This window comes from Oncorhynchus keta, unplaced genomic scaffold (genome assembly GCF_023373465.1).
Source record: "Oncorhynchus keta strain PuntledgeMale-10-30-2019 unplaced genomic scaffold, Oket_V2 Un_contig_2207_pilon_pilon, whole genome shotgun sequence".
Lineage (NCBI taxonomy): Eukaryota > Metazoa > Chordata > Actinopteri > Salmoniformes > Salmonidae > Oncorhynchus > Oncorhynchus keta.
The window spans coordinates 64,182-79,378 of NW_026282746.1; the positions used below are offsets into that span (position 1 = coordinate 64,182).

The 15,197-nt window shown below is 43.6% G+C and overlaps 2 protein-coding genes across 2 annotated transcripts; one reads left to right on the forward strand and one right to left on the reverse strand.

The window, feature by feature from the left end:
- Positions 1–3,321: 3,321 nt before the first annotated feature.
- LOC127921350 (basic proline-rich protein-like) lies at positions 3,322–7,973 on the forward strand. The gene is made up of 2 exons (XM_052505047.1): positions 3,322–3,375; positions 5,643–7,973. Exons 1-2 carry the CDS (start codon positions 3,322–3,324, stop codon positions 7,971–7,973), a joined length of 2,385 nt encoding a protein of 794 aa, XP_052361007.1.
- A 3,138-nt stretch (positions 7,974–11,111) lies between these two features.
- On the reverse strand, positions 11,112–13,073 carry LOC127921352 (uncharacterized). The gene is made up of 7 exons (XM_052505048.1): positions 12,956–13,073; positions 12,557–12,802; positions 12,344–12,496; positions 12,140–12,292; positions 11,885–12,088; positions 11,289–11,392; positions 11,112–11,199 (listed from the first exon to the last, which is right to left on the reverse strand). Exons 1-6 carry the CDS (start codon positions 13,042–13,044, stop codon positions 11,293–11,295), a joined length of 945 nt encoding a protein of 314 aa, XP_052361008.1. The 5' UTR covers positions 13,045–13,073; the 3' UTR covers positions 11,112–11,199; positions 11,289–11,292.
- Positions 13,074–15,197: the final 2,124 nt, after the last annotated feature.

Genomic DNA, 15,197 nt, shown 5'->3' on the forward strand with positions numbered 1-15,197 from the left:
GTGTTACTATATGAACTGGTATAATGCTGTAATAACAGTGTTACTATATGAACTGGTATAATGCTGTAATAACAGTGTTACTATATGAACTGGTATAATGCTGTAATAACAGTCTGTTACTATATGAACTGGTATAATGCTGTAGTAACAGTCTGTTACTATATGAACTGGTATAATGCTGTAATAACAGTCTGTTACTATATGAACTGGTATAATGCTGTAGTAACAGTCCGTTACTATATGAACTGGTATAATGCTGTAATAACAGTCTGTTACTATATGAACTGGTATAATGCTGTAATAACAGTCTGTTACTATATGAACTGGTATAATGCTGTAGTAACAGTGTTACTATATGAACTGGTATAATGCTGTAGTAACAGTCTGTTACTATATGAACTGGTATAATGCTGTAATAACAGTCTGTTACTATATGAACTGGTATAATGCTGTAATAACAGTGTTACTATATGAACTGGTATAATGCTGTAATAACAGTCTGTTACTATATGAACTGGTATAATGCTGTAATAACAGTGTTACTATATGAACTGGTATAATGCTGTAATAACAGTGTTACTATATGAACTGGTATAATGCTGTAATAACAGTGTTACTATATGAACTGGTATAATGCTGTAATAACAGTCTGTTACTATATGAACTGGTATAATGCTGTAATAACAGTGTTACTATATGAACTGGTATAATGCTGTAATAACAGTGTTACTATATGAACTGGTATAATGCTGTAATAACAGTGTTACTATATGAACTGGTATAATGCTGTAATAACAGTCTGTTACTATATGAACTGGTATAATGCTGTAATAACAGTGTTACTATATGAACTGGTATAATGCTGTAATAACAGTGTTATTATATGAACTGGTATAATGCTGTAATAACAGTCTGTTACTATATGAACTGGTATAATGCTGTAATAACAGTGTTACTATATGAACTGGTATAATGCTGTAATAACAGTGTTACTATATGAACTGGTATAATGCTGTAATAACAGTGTTACTATATGAACTGGTATAATGCTGTAATAACAGTGTTATTATATGAACTGGTATAATGCTGTAATAACAGTCTGTTACTATATGAACTGGTATAATGCTGTAATAACAGTGTTACTATATGAACTGGTATAATGCTGTAATAACAGTGTTACTATATGAACTGGTATAATGCTGTAATAACAGTGTTACTATATGAACTGGTATAATGCTGTAATAACAGTGTTACTATATGAACTGGTATAATGCTGTAGTAACAGTGTTATTATATGAACTGGTATAATGCTGTAATAACAGTCTGTTACTATATGAACTGGTATAATGCTGTAATAACAGTGTTACTATATGAACTGGTATAATGCTGTAATAACAGTGTTACTATATGAACTGGTATAATGCTGTAATAACAGTGTTACTATATGAACTGGTATAATGCTGTAATAACAGTGTTACTATATGAACTGGTATAATGCTGTAATAACAGTGTTACTATATGAACTGGTATAATGCTGTAATAACAGTCTGTTACTATATGAACTGGTATAATGCTGTAGTAACAGTCTGTTACTATATGAACTGGTATAATGCTGTAGTAACAGTCTGTTACTATATGAACTGGTATAATGCTGTAGTAACAGTCTGTTACTATATGAACTGGTATAATGCTGTAATAACAGTGTTACTATATGAACTGGTATAATGCTGTAATAACAGTGTTACTATATGAACTGGTATAATGCTGTAATAACAGTGTTACTATATGAACTGGTATAATGCTGTAATAACAGTGTTACTATATGAACTGGTATAATGCTGTAATAACAGTCTGTTACTATATGAACTGGTATAATGCTGTAGTAACAGTCTGTTACTATATGAACTGGTATAATGCTGTAATAACAGTCTGTTACTATATGAACTGGTATAATGCTGTAGTAACAGTCCGTTACTATATGAACTGGTATAATGCTGTAATAACAGTCTGTTACTATATGAACTGGTATAATGCTGTAATAACAGTCTGTTACTATATGAACTGGTATAATGCTGTAGTAACAGTCCGTTACTATATGAACTGGTATAATGCTGTAATAACAGTCTGTTACTATATGAACTGGTATAATGCTGTAATAACAGTCTGTTACTATATGAACTGGTATAATGCTGTAATAACAGTCTGTTACTATATGAACTGGTATAATGCTGTAATAACAGTCTGTTACTATATGAACTGGTATAATGCTGTAGTAACAGTCTGTTACTATATGAACTGGTATAATGCTGTAATAACAGTCTGTTACTATATGAACTGGTATAATGCTGTAATAACAGTCTGTTACTATATGAACTGGTATAATGCTGTAGTAACAGTGTTACTATATGAACTGGTATAATGCTGTAATAACAGTGTTACTATATGAACTGGTATAATGCTGTAGTAACAGTCTGTTACTATATGAACTGGTATAATGCTGTAGTAACAGTCTGTTACTATATGAACTGGTATAATGCTGTAATAACAGTCTGTTACTATATGAACTGGTATAATGCTGTAATAACAGTCTGTTACTATATGAACTGGTATAATGCTGTAATAACAGTCTGTTACTATATGAACTGGTATAATGCTGTAGTAACAGTGTTACTATATGAACTGGTATAATGCTGTAATAACAGTCTGTTACTATATGAACTGGTATAATGCTGTAATAACAGTGTTACTATATAAACTGGATCAGAACAGTTGTTCTCCAGGACCGAAGAGGAAGAACCCTGGTATAAAAGTCATTAAAAACACAAGGATCATTCACATTGTTTTATTGGTTAGGTCATCCAGCTACCTTACCGTTCAAATAGTTAAAATTATTTGAAATATAAATCTTCAAGGATAAAAGCCAAACTTCAAAAACTAAAACGAAAAAATATTATTTCACGAATGAAAAAAACAAAAACAAACTGAAAAGCTCCTAAACTAAAATGTAAAGCACAAAACGTCAGACAAAACCAAAACAGTCATTCCAATTTGTATCACTACACATATCATCATCATAATAATAATAATAATAATAATAATAAACATATTAATAAATGAATGTGTACAGCATCGATACAAAACATGTGCAGGAATAGATTAGACAGACTGGTGACACACATCATGATGGTTCTCACTCAACTGATCCACTCTCTTCATCTATTTATTTCACTTCTTTTCTCTGGGGTTTCCCAGGGCTTCTCCCAGGGGTGGGGTGTGAGTTAGGGTGGTGGGTGTTGTATTCTGTCGTAAGTAAGGCTTATGATGACGAAGACGAAGACGACGGCAGGTCTAGACACCGAAGGTGTTCTCTCCACTGTACGCCACGTATAAAAACCCGTCCTCGTCCTTCTCCTTCTCGTACAGCTGTCCCATGGTGATGCTGCAACGGGAGGTCACAACAAAACACAGAGAGGAGGAGGAGGAAATGGGAAAAAGTCAACAGACTGCGGCCCAAATGCAAACCTATTCCCTATACACGGCTCACCATAGGGCTCTGGTCAAAATGTAGTGCACTATGTAGGGGAGTAGGGTGCCGTTCGGGACACACCGCCACATACTACTCAAGTGAACGGAGGGGATGGAATGCTATGTGGGGGAGTAGGGTGCCGTTTGGGACACACAGCCACATACTAGTCAAGTGAACGGAGGGGATGGAATGCTATGTGGGGGAGTAGGGTGCCGTTTGGGACACACAGCCACATACTAGTCAAGTGAACGGAGGGGATGGAATGCTATGTGGGGGAGTAGGGTGCCGTTTGGGACACACAGCCACATACTAGTCAAGTGAACGGAGGGGATGGAATGCTATGTAGGGGAGTAGGGTGCCGTTCGGGACACACAGCCACATACTACTCAAGTGAACGGAGGGGATGGAATGCTATGTGGGGGAGTAGGGTGCCGTTTGGGACACACAGCCACATACTACTCAAGTGAACGGAGGGGATGGAGTGCTATGTGGGGGAGTAGGGTGCCGTTTGGGACACACAGCCACATACTAGTCAAGTGAACGGAGGGGATGGAATGTTGCAGTAGGTCTAAACGCTGCTTAGTCCCCGTCAACAGAATGAAGCCATGTATCTGAAACACCAGTAGAGTGACTGGTATCAGCTGCAGGCTGTTTGGTCATGTCTGTTCATTGTTTACTGCGGTTGTGTTGACAGGACACTAATAAATCTTTAGGCAGGGATTCAACTCATAGAGCAGCGCGCTGGACAGCCCACAATGTGGCTTTTTAAAAAGGGCGTTTTACCCAACGTTTTGCTGAGATCGCATTGATGGCTGAATCTGAATATACCTTTAAGGATGCTATAACGTGGATCTAACACCACCCAGATTGAATGTTAGCCTTCATTTACAACGCATTACGAAAGATTTCAGACCCCTTGACTTTTTCTACATTTTGTTACAGTCTTATTCTAATATGGATTAAATAAAATCAGAAAAATACTCATCAATCTACACACAATACCCCATAACGACATCACAATACCCCATAACGACATCACAATACCCCATAACGCCATCACAATACCCCATAACGACATCACAATACCCCACAATACCACCAAGTAAAAACAGGTTTTAAGAAATGTATGAAAACGTATTTACATAAGTATTCAGATCCTTCACTATGAAACTCCAAACTGAGCTCAGGTGCATCCTGTTTCCATTGATCATCCTTGAGATGTTTCTACAACTTGATTGGAGTCCAACTGTGGTAAATTCAATTGATTTTCGATGATTTGGAAAGGCACACACCTGTCTATATAAAAGGTCCCACAGTTGACAGTGCATGTCAGAGCAAAAACCAAGCCATGAGGTCAAAGGAATTGTCCGTAGAGCTCAGAGACAGGATTGTAATCGAGGCACAGATCTGGGGAAGGGTACCAAAAAACGTCTACAGCCTTGACGGTCCCCAAGAACACAGAGGCCTCCTTCATTCTTAAATGGAAGAAGTTTGGAAACACCAAGACACCTAGAGCTGGCTGCCCGGCCAAACTGAGCAATCGGGGGAGAAGGGCCTTGGTCAGGAAGGTGGTCACTCTGACAGAGCTTTAGAGTTCCTCTGTGGAGATGGGAGAACCTTCCAGAAGGACAACCAACTCTGCAGCACTCCACCAATCAGGCCTTTATGGTAGCGTGGCCAGACGGAAGCCACTCCTCAGTAAAAACTGTATTTGGGGAGAAACTTGGGGAGAAACTCCCCAAAAACAGCTGTGCCAAGTTTGTAGCGTCATACCGAAGAAGACTCAATGCTGTAATCGCTGCCAAAGGTGCTTCAACAAGTACTGAGTAAAGGGTCTGAATACTTGTGTAAATAATTATTTTTGATAAATTTGCGAAGATTTCTAACAAACCCTCTTAGCTTTGTCATTATGGGGTATTGTGATGTCATTATGGGGTATTGTGATGTCATTATGGGGTATTGTTTGTAGCTTGATGAAGAAAAAAAAATATTTTTATCAATTTTGGAATAAGGCTGTAAACGTCACAAACTGTAGAAAAAGTCAAGGGGTCTGAATACTTTCCGAATGCACTGGATTTGTGTATAACTCAAGCTAAAGGATATCCTGTGGGAGTAGCAAGCCAGTTCTAACCCAGCAGCCAATAGTATCCGTGGGTTCAGACCAGGACCCAACCCAGCAGCCACAAGTATCCGTGGGTTCAGACCAGGACCCAACCCAGCATCCACTAGTATCCGTGGGTTCAGACCAGGACCCAACCCAGCAGTCACTAGTATCCGTGGGTTCAGACCAGGACCCAACCCAGCATCCACTAGTATCCATGGGTTCAGACCAGGACCCAACCCAGCAGCCACTAGTATCCGTGGGTTCAGACCAGGACCCAACCCAGCATCCACTAGTATCCATGGGTTCAGACCAGGACCCAACCCAGCAGTCACTAGTATCCGTGGGTTCAGACCAGGACCCAACCCAGCAGTCACTAGTATCCGTGGGTTCAGACCAGGACCCAACCCAGCATCCACTAGTATCCATGGGTTCAGACCAGGACCCAACCCAGCAGCCACTAGTATCCGTGGGTTCAGACCAGGACCCAACCCAGCATCCACTAGTATCCATGGGTTCAGACCAGGACCCAACCCAGCATCCACTAGTATCCATGGGTTCAGACCAGGACCCAACCCAGCAGCCACTAGTATCCGTGGGTTCAGACCAGGACCCAACCCAGCAGCCACTAGTATCCGTGGGTTCAGACCAGGACCCAACCCAGCAGCCACTAGTATCCGTGGGTTCAGACCAGGACCCAACCCAGCAGCCACTAGTATCAGTGGGTTCAGACCAGGACCCAACCCAGCATCCACTAGTATCCATGGGTTCAGACCAGGACCCAACCCAGCAGCCACTAGTATCCGTGGGTTCAGACCAGGACCCAACCCAGCAGCCACTAGTATCCGTGGGTTCAGACCAGGACCCAACCAAGCAGCCACTAGTATCCGTGGGTTCAGACCAGGACCCAACCCAGCAGCCACTAGTATCCGTGGGTTCAGACCAGGACCCAACCCAGCAGCCACTAGTATCCGTGGGTTCAGACCAGGACCCAACCCAGCAGCCACTAGTATCCGTGGGTTCAGACCAGGACCCAACCCAGCAGCCACTAGTATCCGTGGGTTCAGACCAGGACCCAACCCAGCAGCCACTAGTATCCGTGGGTTCAGACCAGGACCCAACCCAGCAGCCACTAGTATCCGTGGGTTCAGACCAGGACCCAACCCAGCAGCCACTAGTATCCGTGGGTTCAGACCAGGACCCAACCCAGCATCCACTAGTATCCGTGGGTTCAGACCAGGACCCAACCCAGCATCCACTAGTATCCGTGGGTTCAGACCAGGACCCAACCCAGCATCCACTAGTATCCGTGGGTTCAGACCAGGACCCAACCCAGCAGCCACTAGTATCAGTGGGTTCAGACCAGGACCCAACCCAGCATCCACTAGTATCCGTGGGTTCAGACCAGGACCCAACCCAGCAGCCACTAGTATCCGTGGGTTCAGACCAGGACCCAACCCAGCAGCCACTAGTATCAGTGGGTTCAGACCAGGACCCAACCCAGCATCCACTAGTATCCGTGGGTTCAGACCAGGACCCAACCCAGCAGCCACTAGTATCCGTGGGTTCAGACCAGGACCCAACCCAGCAGCCACTAGTATCAGTGGGTTCAGACCAGGACCCAACCCAGCATCCACTAGTATCCGTGGGTTCAGACCAGGACCCAACCCAGCAGCCACTAGTATCCGTGGGTTCAGACCAGGACCCAACCCAGCAGCCACTAGTATCAGTGGGTTCAGACCAGGACCCAACCCAGCATCCACTAGTATCCGTGGGTTCAGACCAGGACCCAACCCAGCAGCCACTAGTATCAGTGGGTTCAGACCAGGACCCAACCCAGCAGCCACTAGTATCCATGGGTTCAGACCAGGACCCAACCCAGCAGCCACTAGTATCCGTGGGTTCAGACCAGGACCCAACCCAGCAGCCACTAGTATCCGTGGGTTCAGACCAGGACCCAACCCAGCAGCCACTAGTATCCGTGGGTTCAGACCAGGACCCAACCCAGCATCCACTAGTATCCGTGGGTTCAGACCAGGACCCAACCCAGCAGCCACTAGTATCCGTGGGTTCAGACCAGGACCCAACCCAGCAGCCACTAATATCCGTGGGTTCAGACCAGGACCCAACCCAGCAGCCACTAATATCCGTGGGTTCAGACCAGGACCCAACCCAGCAGCCACTAGTATCCGTGGGTTCAGACCAGGACCCAACCCAGCAGCCAATAGTATCCGTGGGTTCAGACCAGGACCCAACCCAGCAGCCAATAGTATCCATGGGTTCAGACAAGGACCTGGATGCTGTGTCTTATTGAGGACGAAACAAAGGTCAAAGGTCAAACCATGAACCCATGAGGAGTGGGCCCTTTAGAGCAGCTGGTGTGTGAGCTTGTCTACATGTATATCTATACCTCATGTCCCTGGTTAACCTGGTTAACCCACCAGCGTGTCTATACCTATACCTCATGTCCCTAGTTAACCTGGTTAACCCACCAGCGTGTCTATATCTATACCTCATGTCCCTGGTTAACCTGGTTAACCCACCAGCGTGTCTATATCTATACCTCATGTCCCTAGTTAACCTGGTTAACCCACCAGCGTGTCTATACCTATACCTCATGTCCCTAGTTAACCTGGTTAACCCACCAGCGTGTCTATATCTATACCTCATGTCCCTGGTTAACCCACCAGCGTGTCTATATCTATACCACATGTCCCTGGTTAACCTGGTTAACCCACCAGCGTGTCTATATCTATACCTCATGTCCCTGGTTAACCTGGTTAACCCACCAGCGTGTCTATACCTATACCTCATGTCCCTAGTTAACCTGGTTAACCCACCAGCGTGTCTATACCTATACCTCATGTCCCTGGTTAACCTGGTTAACCCACCAGCGTGTCTATACCTATACCTCATGTCCCTAGTTAACCTGGTTAACCCACCAGCGTGTCTATACCTATACCTCATGTCCCTGGTTAACCTGGTTAACCCACCAGCGTGTCTATACCTATACCTCATGTCCCTAGTTAACCTGGTTAACCCACCAGCGTGTCTATACCTATACCTCATGTCCCTAGTTAACCTGGTTAACCCACCAGCGTGTCTATACCTATACCTCATGTCCCTGGTTAACCTGGTTAACCCACCAGCGTGTCTATATCTATACCTCATATCCCTGGTTAACCTGGTTAACCCACCAGCGTGTCTATATATATAACTCATGTCCCTGGTTAACCTGGTTAACCCACCAGCGTGTCTATACCTATACCTCATGTCCCTGGTTAACCTGGTTAACCCACCAGCGTGTCTATACCTATACCTCATGTCCCTAGTTAACCTGGTTAACCCACCAGCGTGTCTATATCTATACCTCATGTCCCTGGTTAACCTGGTTAACCCACCAGCGTGTCTATATATATAACTCATGTCCCTGGTTAACCTGGTTAACCCACCAGCGTGTCTATACCTATACCTCATGTCCCTGGTTAACCTGGTTAACCCACCAGCGTGTCTATACCTATACCTCATGTCCCTGGTTAACCTGGTTAACCCACCAGCGTGTCTATATCTATACCACATGTCCCTAGTTAACCTGGTTAACCCACCAGCGTGTCTATATCTATACCACATGTCCCTGGTTAACCTGGTTAACCCACCAGCGTGTCTATATCTATACCACATGTCCCTGGTTAACCTGGTTAACCCACCAGCGTGTCTATATCTATACCTCATGTCCCTGGTTAACCCACCAGCGTGTCTATACCTATACCTCATGTCCCTGGTTAACCTGGTTAACCCACCAGCGTGTCTATACCTATACCTCATGTCCCTAGTTAACCTGGTTAACCCACCAGCGTGTCTATATCTATACCTCATGTCCCTGGTTAACCTGGTTAACCCACCAGCGTGTCTATACCTATACCTCATGTCCCTGGTTAACCTGGTTAACCCAACAGCGTGTCTATACCTATACCTCATGTCCCTAGTTAACCTGGTTAACCCACCAGCGTGTCTATATCTATACCTCATGTCCCTAGTTAACCTGGTTAACCCACGAGCGTGTCTATATCTATACCTCATGTCCCTGGTTAACCTGGTTAACCCAACAGCGTGTCTATATCTATACCTCATGTCCCTAGTTAACCTGGTTAACCCACCAGCGTGTCTATACCTATACCTCATGTCCCTGGTTAAACTGGTTAACCAACCAGCGTGTCTATATCTATACCACATGTCCCTGGTTAACCTGGTTAACCCACCAGCGTGTCTATACCTATACCTCATGTCCCTGGTTAAACTGGTTAACCAACCAGTGTGTCTATATCTATACCACATGTCCCTGGTTAACCTGGTTAACCCACCAGCGTGTCTATACCTATACCTCATGTCCCTAGTTAACCTGGTTAACCCACCAGCGTGTCTATACCTATACCTCATGTCCCTGGTTAACCTGGTTAACCCAACAGCGTGTCTATACCTATACCTCATGTCCCTGGTTAACCTGGTTAACCCACCAGCGTGTCTATATCTATACCTCATATCCCTAGTTAACCTGGTTAACCCACCAGCGTGTCTATACCTATACCTCATATCCCTAGTTAACCTGGTTAACCCACCAGCGTGTCTATACCTATACCTCATGTCCCTAGTTAACCTGGTTAACCCACCAGCGTGTCTATACCTATACCTCATGTCCCTAGTTAACCTGGTTAACCCACCAGCGTGTCTATACCTATACCTCATGTCCCTAGTTAACCTGGTTAACCCAACAGCGTGTCTATATCTATACCTCATGTCCCTAGTTAACCTGGTTAACCTGGTTAACCTGGTTAACCCAACAGCGTGTCTATACCTATACCTCATGTCCCTGGTTAACCTGGTTAACCCACCAGCGTGTCTATATCTATACCTCATATCCCTAGTTAACCTGGTTAACCCAACAGCGTGTCTATATCTATAACTCATGTCCCTAGTTAACCTGGTTAACCCACCAGCGTGTCTATATCTATACCTCATATCCCTAGTTAACCTGGTTAACCCACCAGCGTGTCTATATCTATACCTCATGTCCCTGGTTAACCTGGTTAACCCACCAGCGTGTCTATATTTATAACTCATGTCCCTGGTTAACCTGGTTAACCCACCAGTGTGTCTATATCTATACCTCATGTCCCTAGTTAACCTGGTTAACCCACCAGCGTGTCTATATCTATACCACATGTCCCTGGTTAACCTGGTTAACCCACCAGCGTGTCTATATTTATAACTCATGTCCCTGGTTAACCTGGTTAACCCACCAGTGTGTCTATATTTATAACTCATGTCCCTGGTTAACCTGGTTAACCCAACAGTGTGTCTATATTTATAGCTAATGTCCCTGGTTAACCTGGTTAACCCACCAGCGTGTCTATATTTATAGCTAATGTCCCTGGTTAACCTGGTTAACCCAACAGTGTGTCTATATTTATACCTCATGTCCCTGGTTAACCCACCAGCTTGTCTATATTTATAACTCATGTCCCTAGTTAACCCAACAGTGTGTCTATATTTATAGCTAATGTCCCTGGTTAACCTGGTTAACCCACCAGCTTGTCTATATTTATAACTCATGTCCCTAACCCACCAGTGTGTCTATATTTATAACTCATGTCCCTGGTTAACCTGGTTAACCCACCAGCGTGTCTATATATATATACCTCATGTCCCTGGTTAACCTGGTTAACCCACCAGCGTGTCTATATTTATAACTCATGTCCCTGGTTAACCTGGTTAACCCACCAGCGTGTCTATATCTATAACTCATGTCCCTGGTTAACCTGGTTAACCCACCAGTGTGTCTATATCTATACCTCATGTCCCTAGTTAACCTGGTTAACCCACCAGCGTGTCTATATCTATAACTCATGTCCCTGGTTAACCTGGTTAACCCACCAGGTTGTCTATATCTATACCTCATGTCCCTGGTTAACCCACCAGGTTGTCTACATCTATACCTCATGTCCCTGGTTAACCTGGTTAACCCACCAGGTTGTCTACATCTATACCTCATGTCCCTAGTTAACCCACCAGTGTGTCTATATTTATAACTCATGTCCCTGGTTAACCTGGTTAACCCACCAGCGTGTCTATATATATAACTCATATCCCTGGTTAACCTGGTTAACCCACCAGCGTGTCTATATCTATACCTCATGTCCCTGGTTAACCTGGTTAACCCACCAGGTTGTCTACATCTATACCTCATGTCCCTAGTTAACCTGGTTAACTCACCAGGTTGTCTACATCTATACCTCATGTCCCTGGTTAACCTGGTTAACCCACCAGCGTGTCTATATCTATACCTCATGTCCCTAGTTAACCTGGTTAACCCACCAGCATGTCTATATCTATACCTCATGTCCCTAGTTAACCTGGTTAACCCACCAGCGTGTCTATACCTATACCTCATGTCCCTGGTTAACCTGGTTAACCCACCAGCGTGTCTATACCTATACCTCATATCCCTGGTTAACCTGGTTAACCCACCAGCATGTCTATATCTATACCTCATGTCCCTGGTTAACCTGGTTAACCCACCAGCATGTCTATATCTATACCTCATGTCCCTGGTTAACCTGGTTAACCCACCAGCGTGTCTATATCTATACCTCATGTCCCTGGTTAACCTAGTTAACCCTCCAGCGTGTCTATATCTATACCTCGTGTCCCTAGTTAACCTGGTTAACCCACCAGCGTGTCTATATCTATACCTCATGTCCCTAGTTAACCTGGTTAACCCACCAGCGTGTCTATATCTATACCTCATGTCCCTAGTTAACCTGGTTAACTCACCAGGTTGTCTACATCTATACCTCATGTCCCTAGTTAACCTGGTTAACTCACCAGGTTGTCTACATCTATACCTCATGTCCCTGGTTAACCTGGTTAACTCACCAGGTTGTCTATATCTATACCTCATATCCCTGGTTAACCTGGTTAACCCACCAGCGTGTCTACATCTATACCACATGTCCCTGGTTAACCTGGTTAACCCACCAGCGTGTCTATATCTATACCTCATATCCCTGGTTAACCTGGTTAACCCACCAGCGTGTCTATATCTATACCTCATGTCCCTAGTTAACCTGGTTAACCCACCAGCGTGTCTATATCTATAACTCATATCCCTGGTTAACCTGGTTAACCCACCAGCGTGTCTATATCTATACCTCATGTCCCTAGTTAACCTGGTTAACCCACCAGCGTGTCTATATATATACCACATGTCCCTAGTTAACCTGGTTAACCCACCAGCGTGTCTATATATATACCACATGTCCCTGGTTAACCTGGTTAACCCACCAGCGTGTCTATATCTATAACTCATATCCCTGGTTAACCTGGTTAACCCACCAGCGTGTCTATATCTATACCTCATATCCCTGGTTAACCTGGTTAACTCACCAGGTTGTCTATATCTATACCACATGTCCCTGGTTAACCTGGTTAACCCACCAGCGTGTCTATATCTATACCTCATATCCCTGGTTAACCTGGTTAACCCACCAGCGTGTCTATACCTATACCTCATATCCCTGGTTAACCTGGTTAACCCACCAGCGTGTCTATATTTATACCACATGTCCCTGGTTAACCTGGTTAACCCACCAGCGTGTCTATACCTATACCTCATATCCCTGGTTAACCTGGTTAACCCTCCAGCGTGTCTATATCTATACCACATGTCCCTGGTTAACCTGGTTAACCCACCAGCGTGTCTATATCTATACCTCATGTCCCTAGTTAACCTGGTTAACCTGGTTAACCTGGTTAACCCACCAGCGTGTCTATATCTATACCTCATGTCCCTAGTTAACCTGGTAAAACCTAGCCTCCAGTATATTTATACCTCATGTCCCTAGTTAACCTGGTAAAACCTAGCCTCCAGTATATTTATAACTCATGTCCCTAGTTAACCTGGTAAAACCTAGCCTCCAGTATATTTATACCTCATGTCCCTGGTTAACCTGGTAAAACCTAGCCTCCAGTATATTTATAACTCATGTCCCTAGTTAACCTGGTAAAACCTAGCCTCCAGTATATTTATACCTCATGTCCCTAGTTAACCTGGTAAAACCTAGCCTCCAGTATATTTATACCTCATGTCCCTAGTTAACCTGGTAAAACCTAGCCTCCAGTATATTTATACCTCATATCCCTGGTTAACCTGGTAAAACCTAGCCTCCAGTATATTTATAACTCATGTCCCTAGTTAACCTGGTAAAACCTAGCCTCCAGTATATTTATAACTCATGTCCCTAGTTAACCTGGTAAAACCTAGCCTCCAGTATATTTATACCTCATGTCCCTAGTTAACCTGGTAAAACCTAGCCTCCAGTATATTTATACCTCATGTCCCTAGTTAACCTGGTAAAACCTAGCCTCCAGTATATTTATAACTCATGTCCCTAGTTAACCTGGTAAAACCTAGCCTCCAGTATATTTATAACTCATGTCCCTAGTTAACCTGGTAAAACCTAGCCTCCAGTATATTTATACCTCATGTCCCTAGTTAACCTGGTAAAACCTAGCCTCCAGTATATTTATACCTCATGTCCCTAGTTAACCTGGTAAAACCTAGCCTCCAGTATATTTATACCTCATGTCCCTAGTTAACCTGGTAAAACCTAGCCTCCAGTATATTTATACCTCATGTCCCTAGTTAACCTGGTAAAACCTAGCCTCCAGTATATTTATACCTCATGTCCCTAGTTAACCTGGTAAAACCTAGCCTCCAGTATATTTATACCTCATGTCCCTAGTTAACCTGGTAAAACCTAGCCTCCAGTATATCTATACCTCATGTCCCTAGTTAACCTGGTAAAACCTAGCCTCCAGTATATTTATACCTCATGTCCCTAGTTAACCTGGTAAAACCTAGCCTCCAGTATATTTATACCTCATGTCCCTAGTTAACCTGGTAAAACCTAGCCTCCAGTATATTTATACCTCATGTCCCTAGTTAACCTGGTAAAACCTAGCCTCCAGTATATTTATACCTCATGTCCCTAGTTAACCTGGTAAAACCTAGCCTCCAGTATATTTATACCTCATGTCCCTAGTTAACCTGGTAAAACCTAGCCTCCAGTATATTTATACCTCATGTCCCTAGTTAACCTGGTAAAACCTAGCCTCCAGTATATTTATACCTCATGTCCCTAGTTAACCTGGTAAAACCTAGCCTCCAGTATATTTATACCTCATGTCCCTAGTTAACCTGGTAAAACCTAGCCTCCAGTATATTTATACCTCATGTCCCTAGTTAACCTGGTAAAACCTAGCCTCCAGTATATTTATACCTCATGTCCCTAGTTAACCTGGTAAAACCTAGCCTCCAGTATATTTATACCTCATGTCCCTGGTTAACCTGGTAAAATGTCCCTAGTTAAGCCTAGCCCAGTATATTTATACCTCATGTCCCTAGTTAACCTGGTAAAACCTAGCCTCCAGTATATTTATACCTCATGTCCCTAGTTAACCTGGTAAAACCTAGCCTCCAGTATATTTATACCTCATGTCCCTAGTTAACCT

Coding starts and splice junctions, on each gene's coding strand:
- LOC127921350 (XM_052505047.1), top strand. CDS start 3,322: ATGACGAAGACGAAGACGACGGCAGGTCTAGACACCGAAGGTGTTCTC. Junction 3,376..5,642: donor CCGAAGGTGTTCTCTCCACT/GTACGCCACGTA, acceptor CTGTGGGAGTAG/CAAGCCAGTTCTAACCCAGC.
- LOC127921352 (XM_052505048.1), bottom strand. CDS start 13,044: ATGAGGTATAGATATAGACACGCTGGTGGGTTAACCAGGTTAACCAGG. Junction 12,803..12,955: donor CACGCTGGTGGGTTAACCAG/GTTAACCAGGGA, acceptor TGGGTTAACCAG/GTTAACCAGGGATATGAGTT. Junction 12,089..12,139: donor CATGCTGGTGGGTTAACCAG/GTTAACCAGGGA, acceptor TGGGTTAACCAG/GTTAACCAGGGACATGAGGT.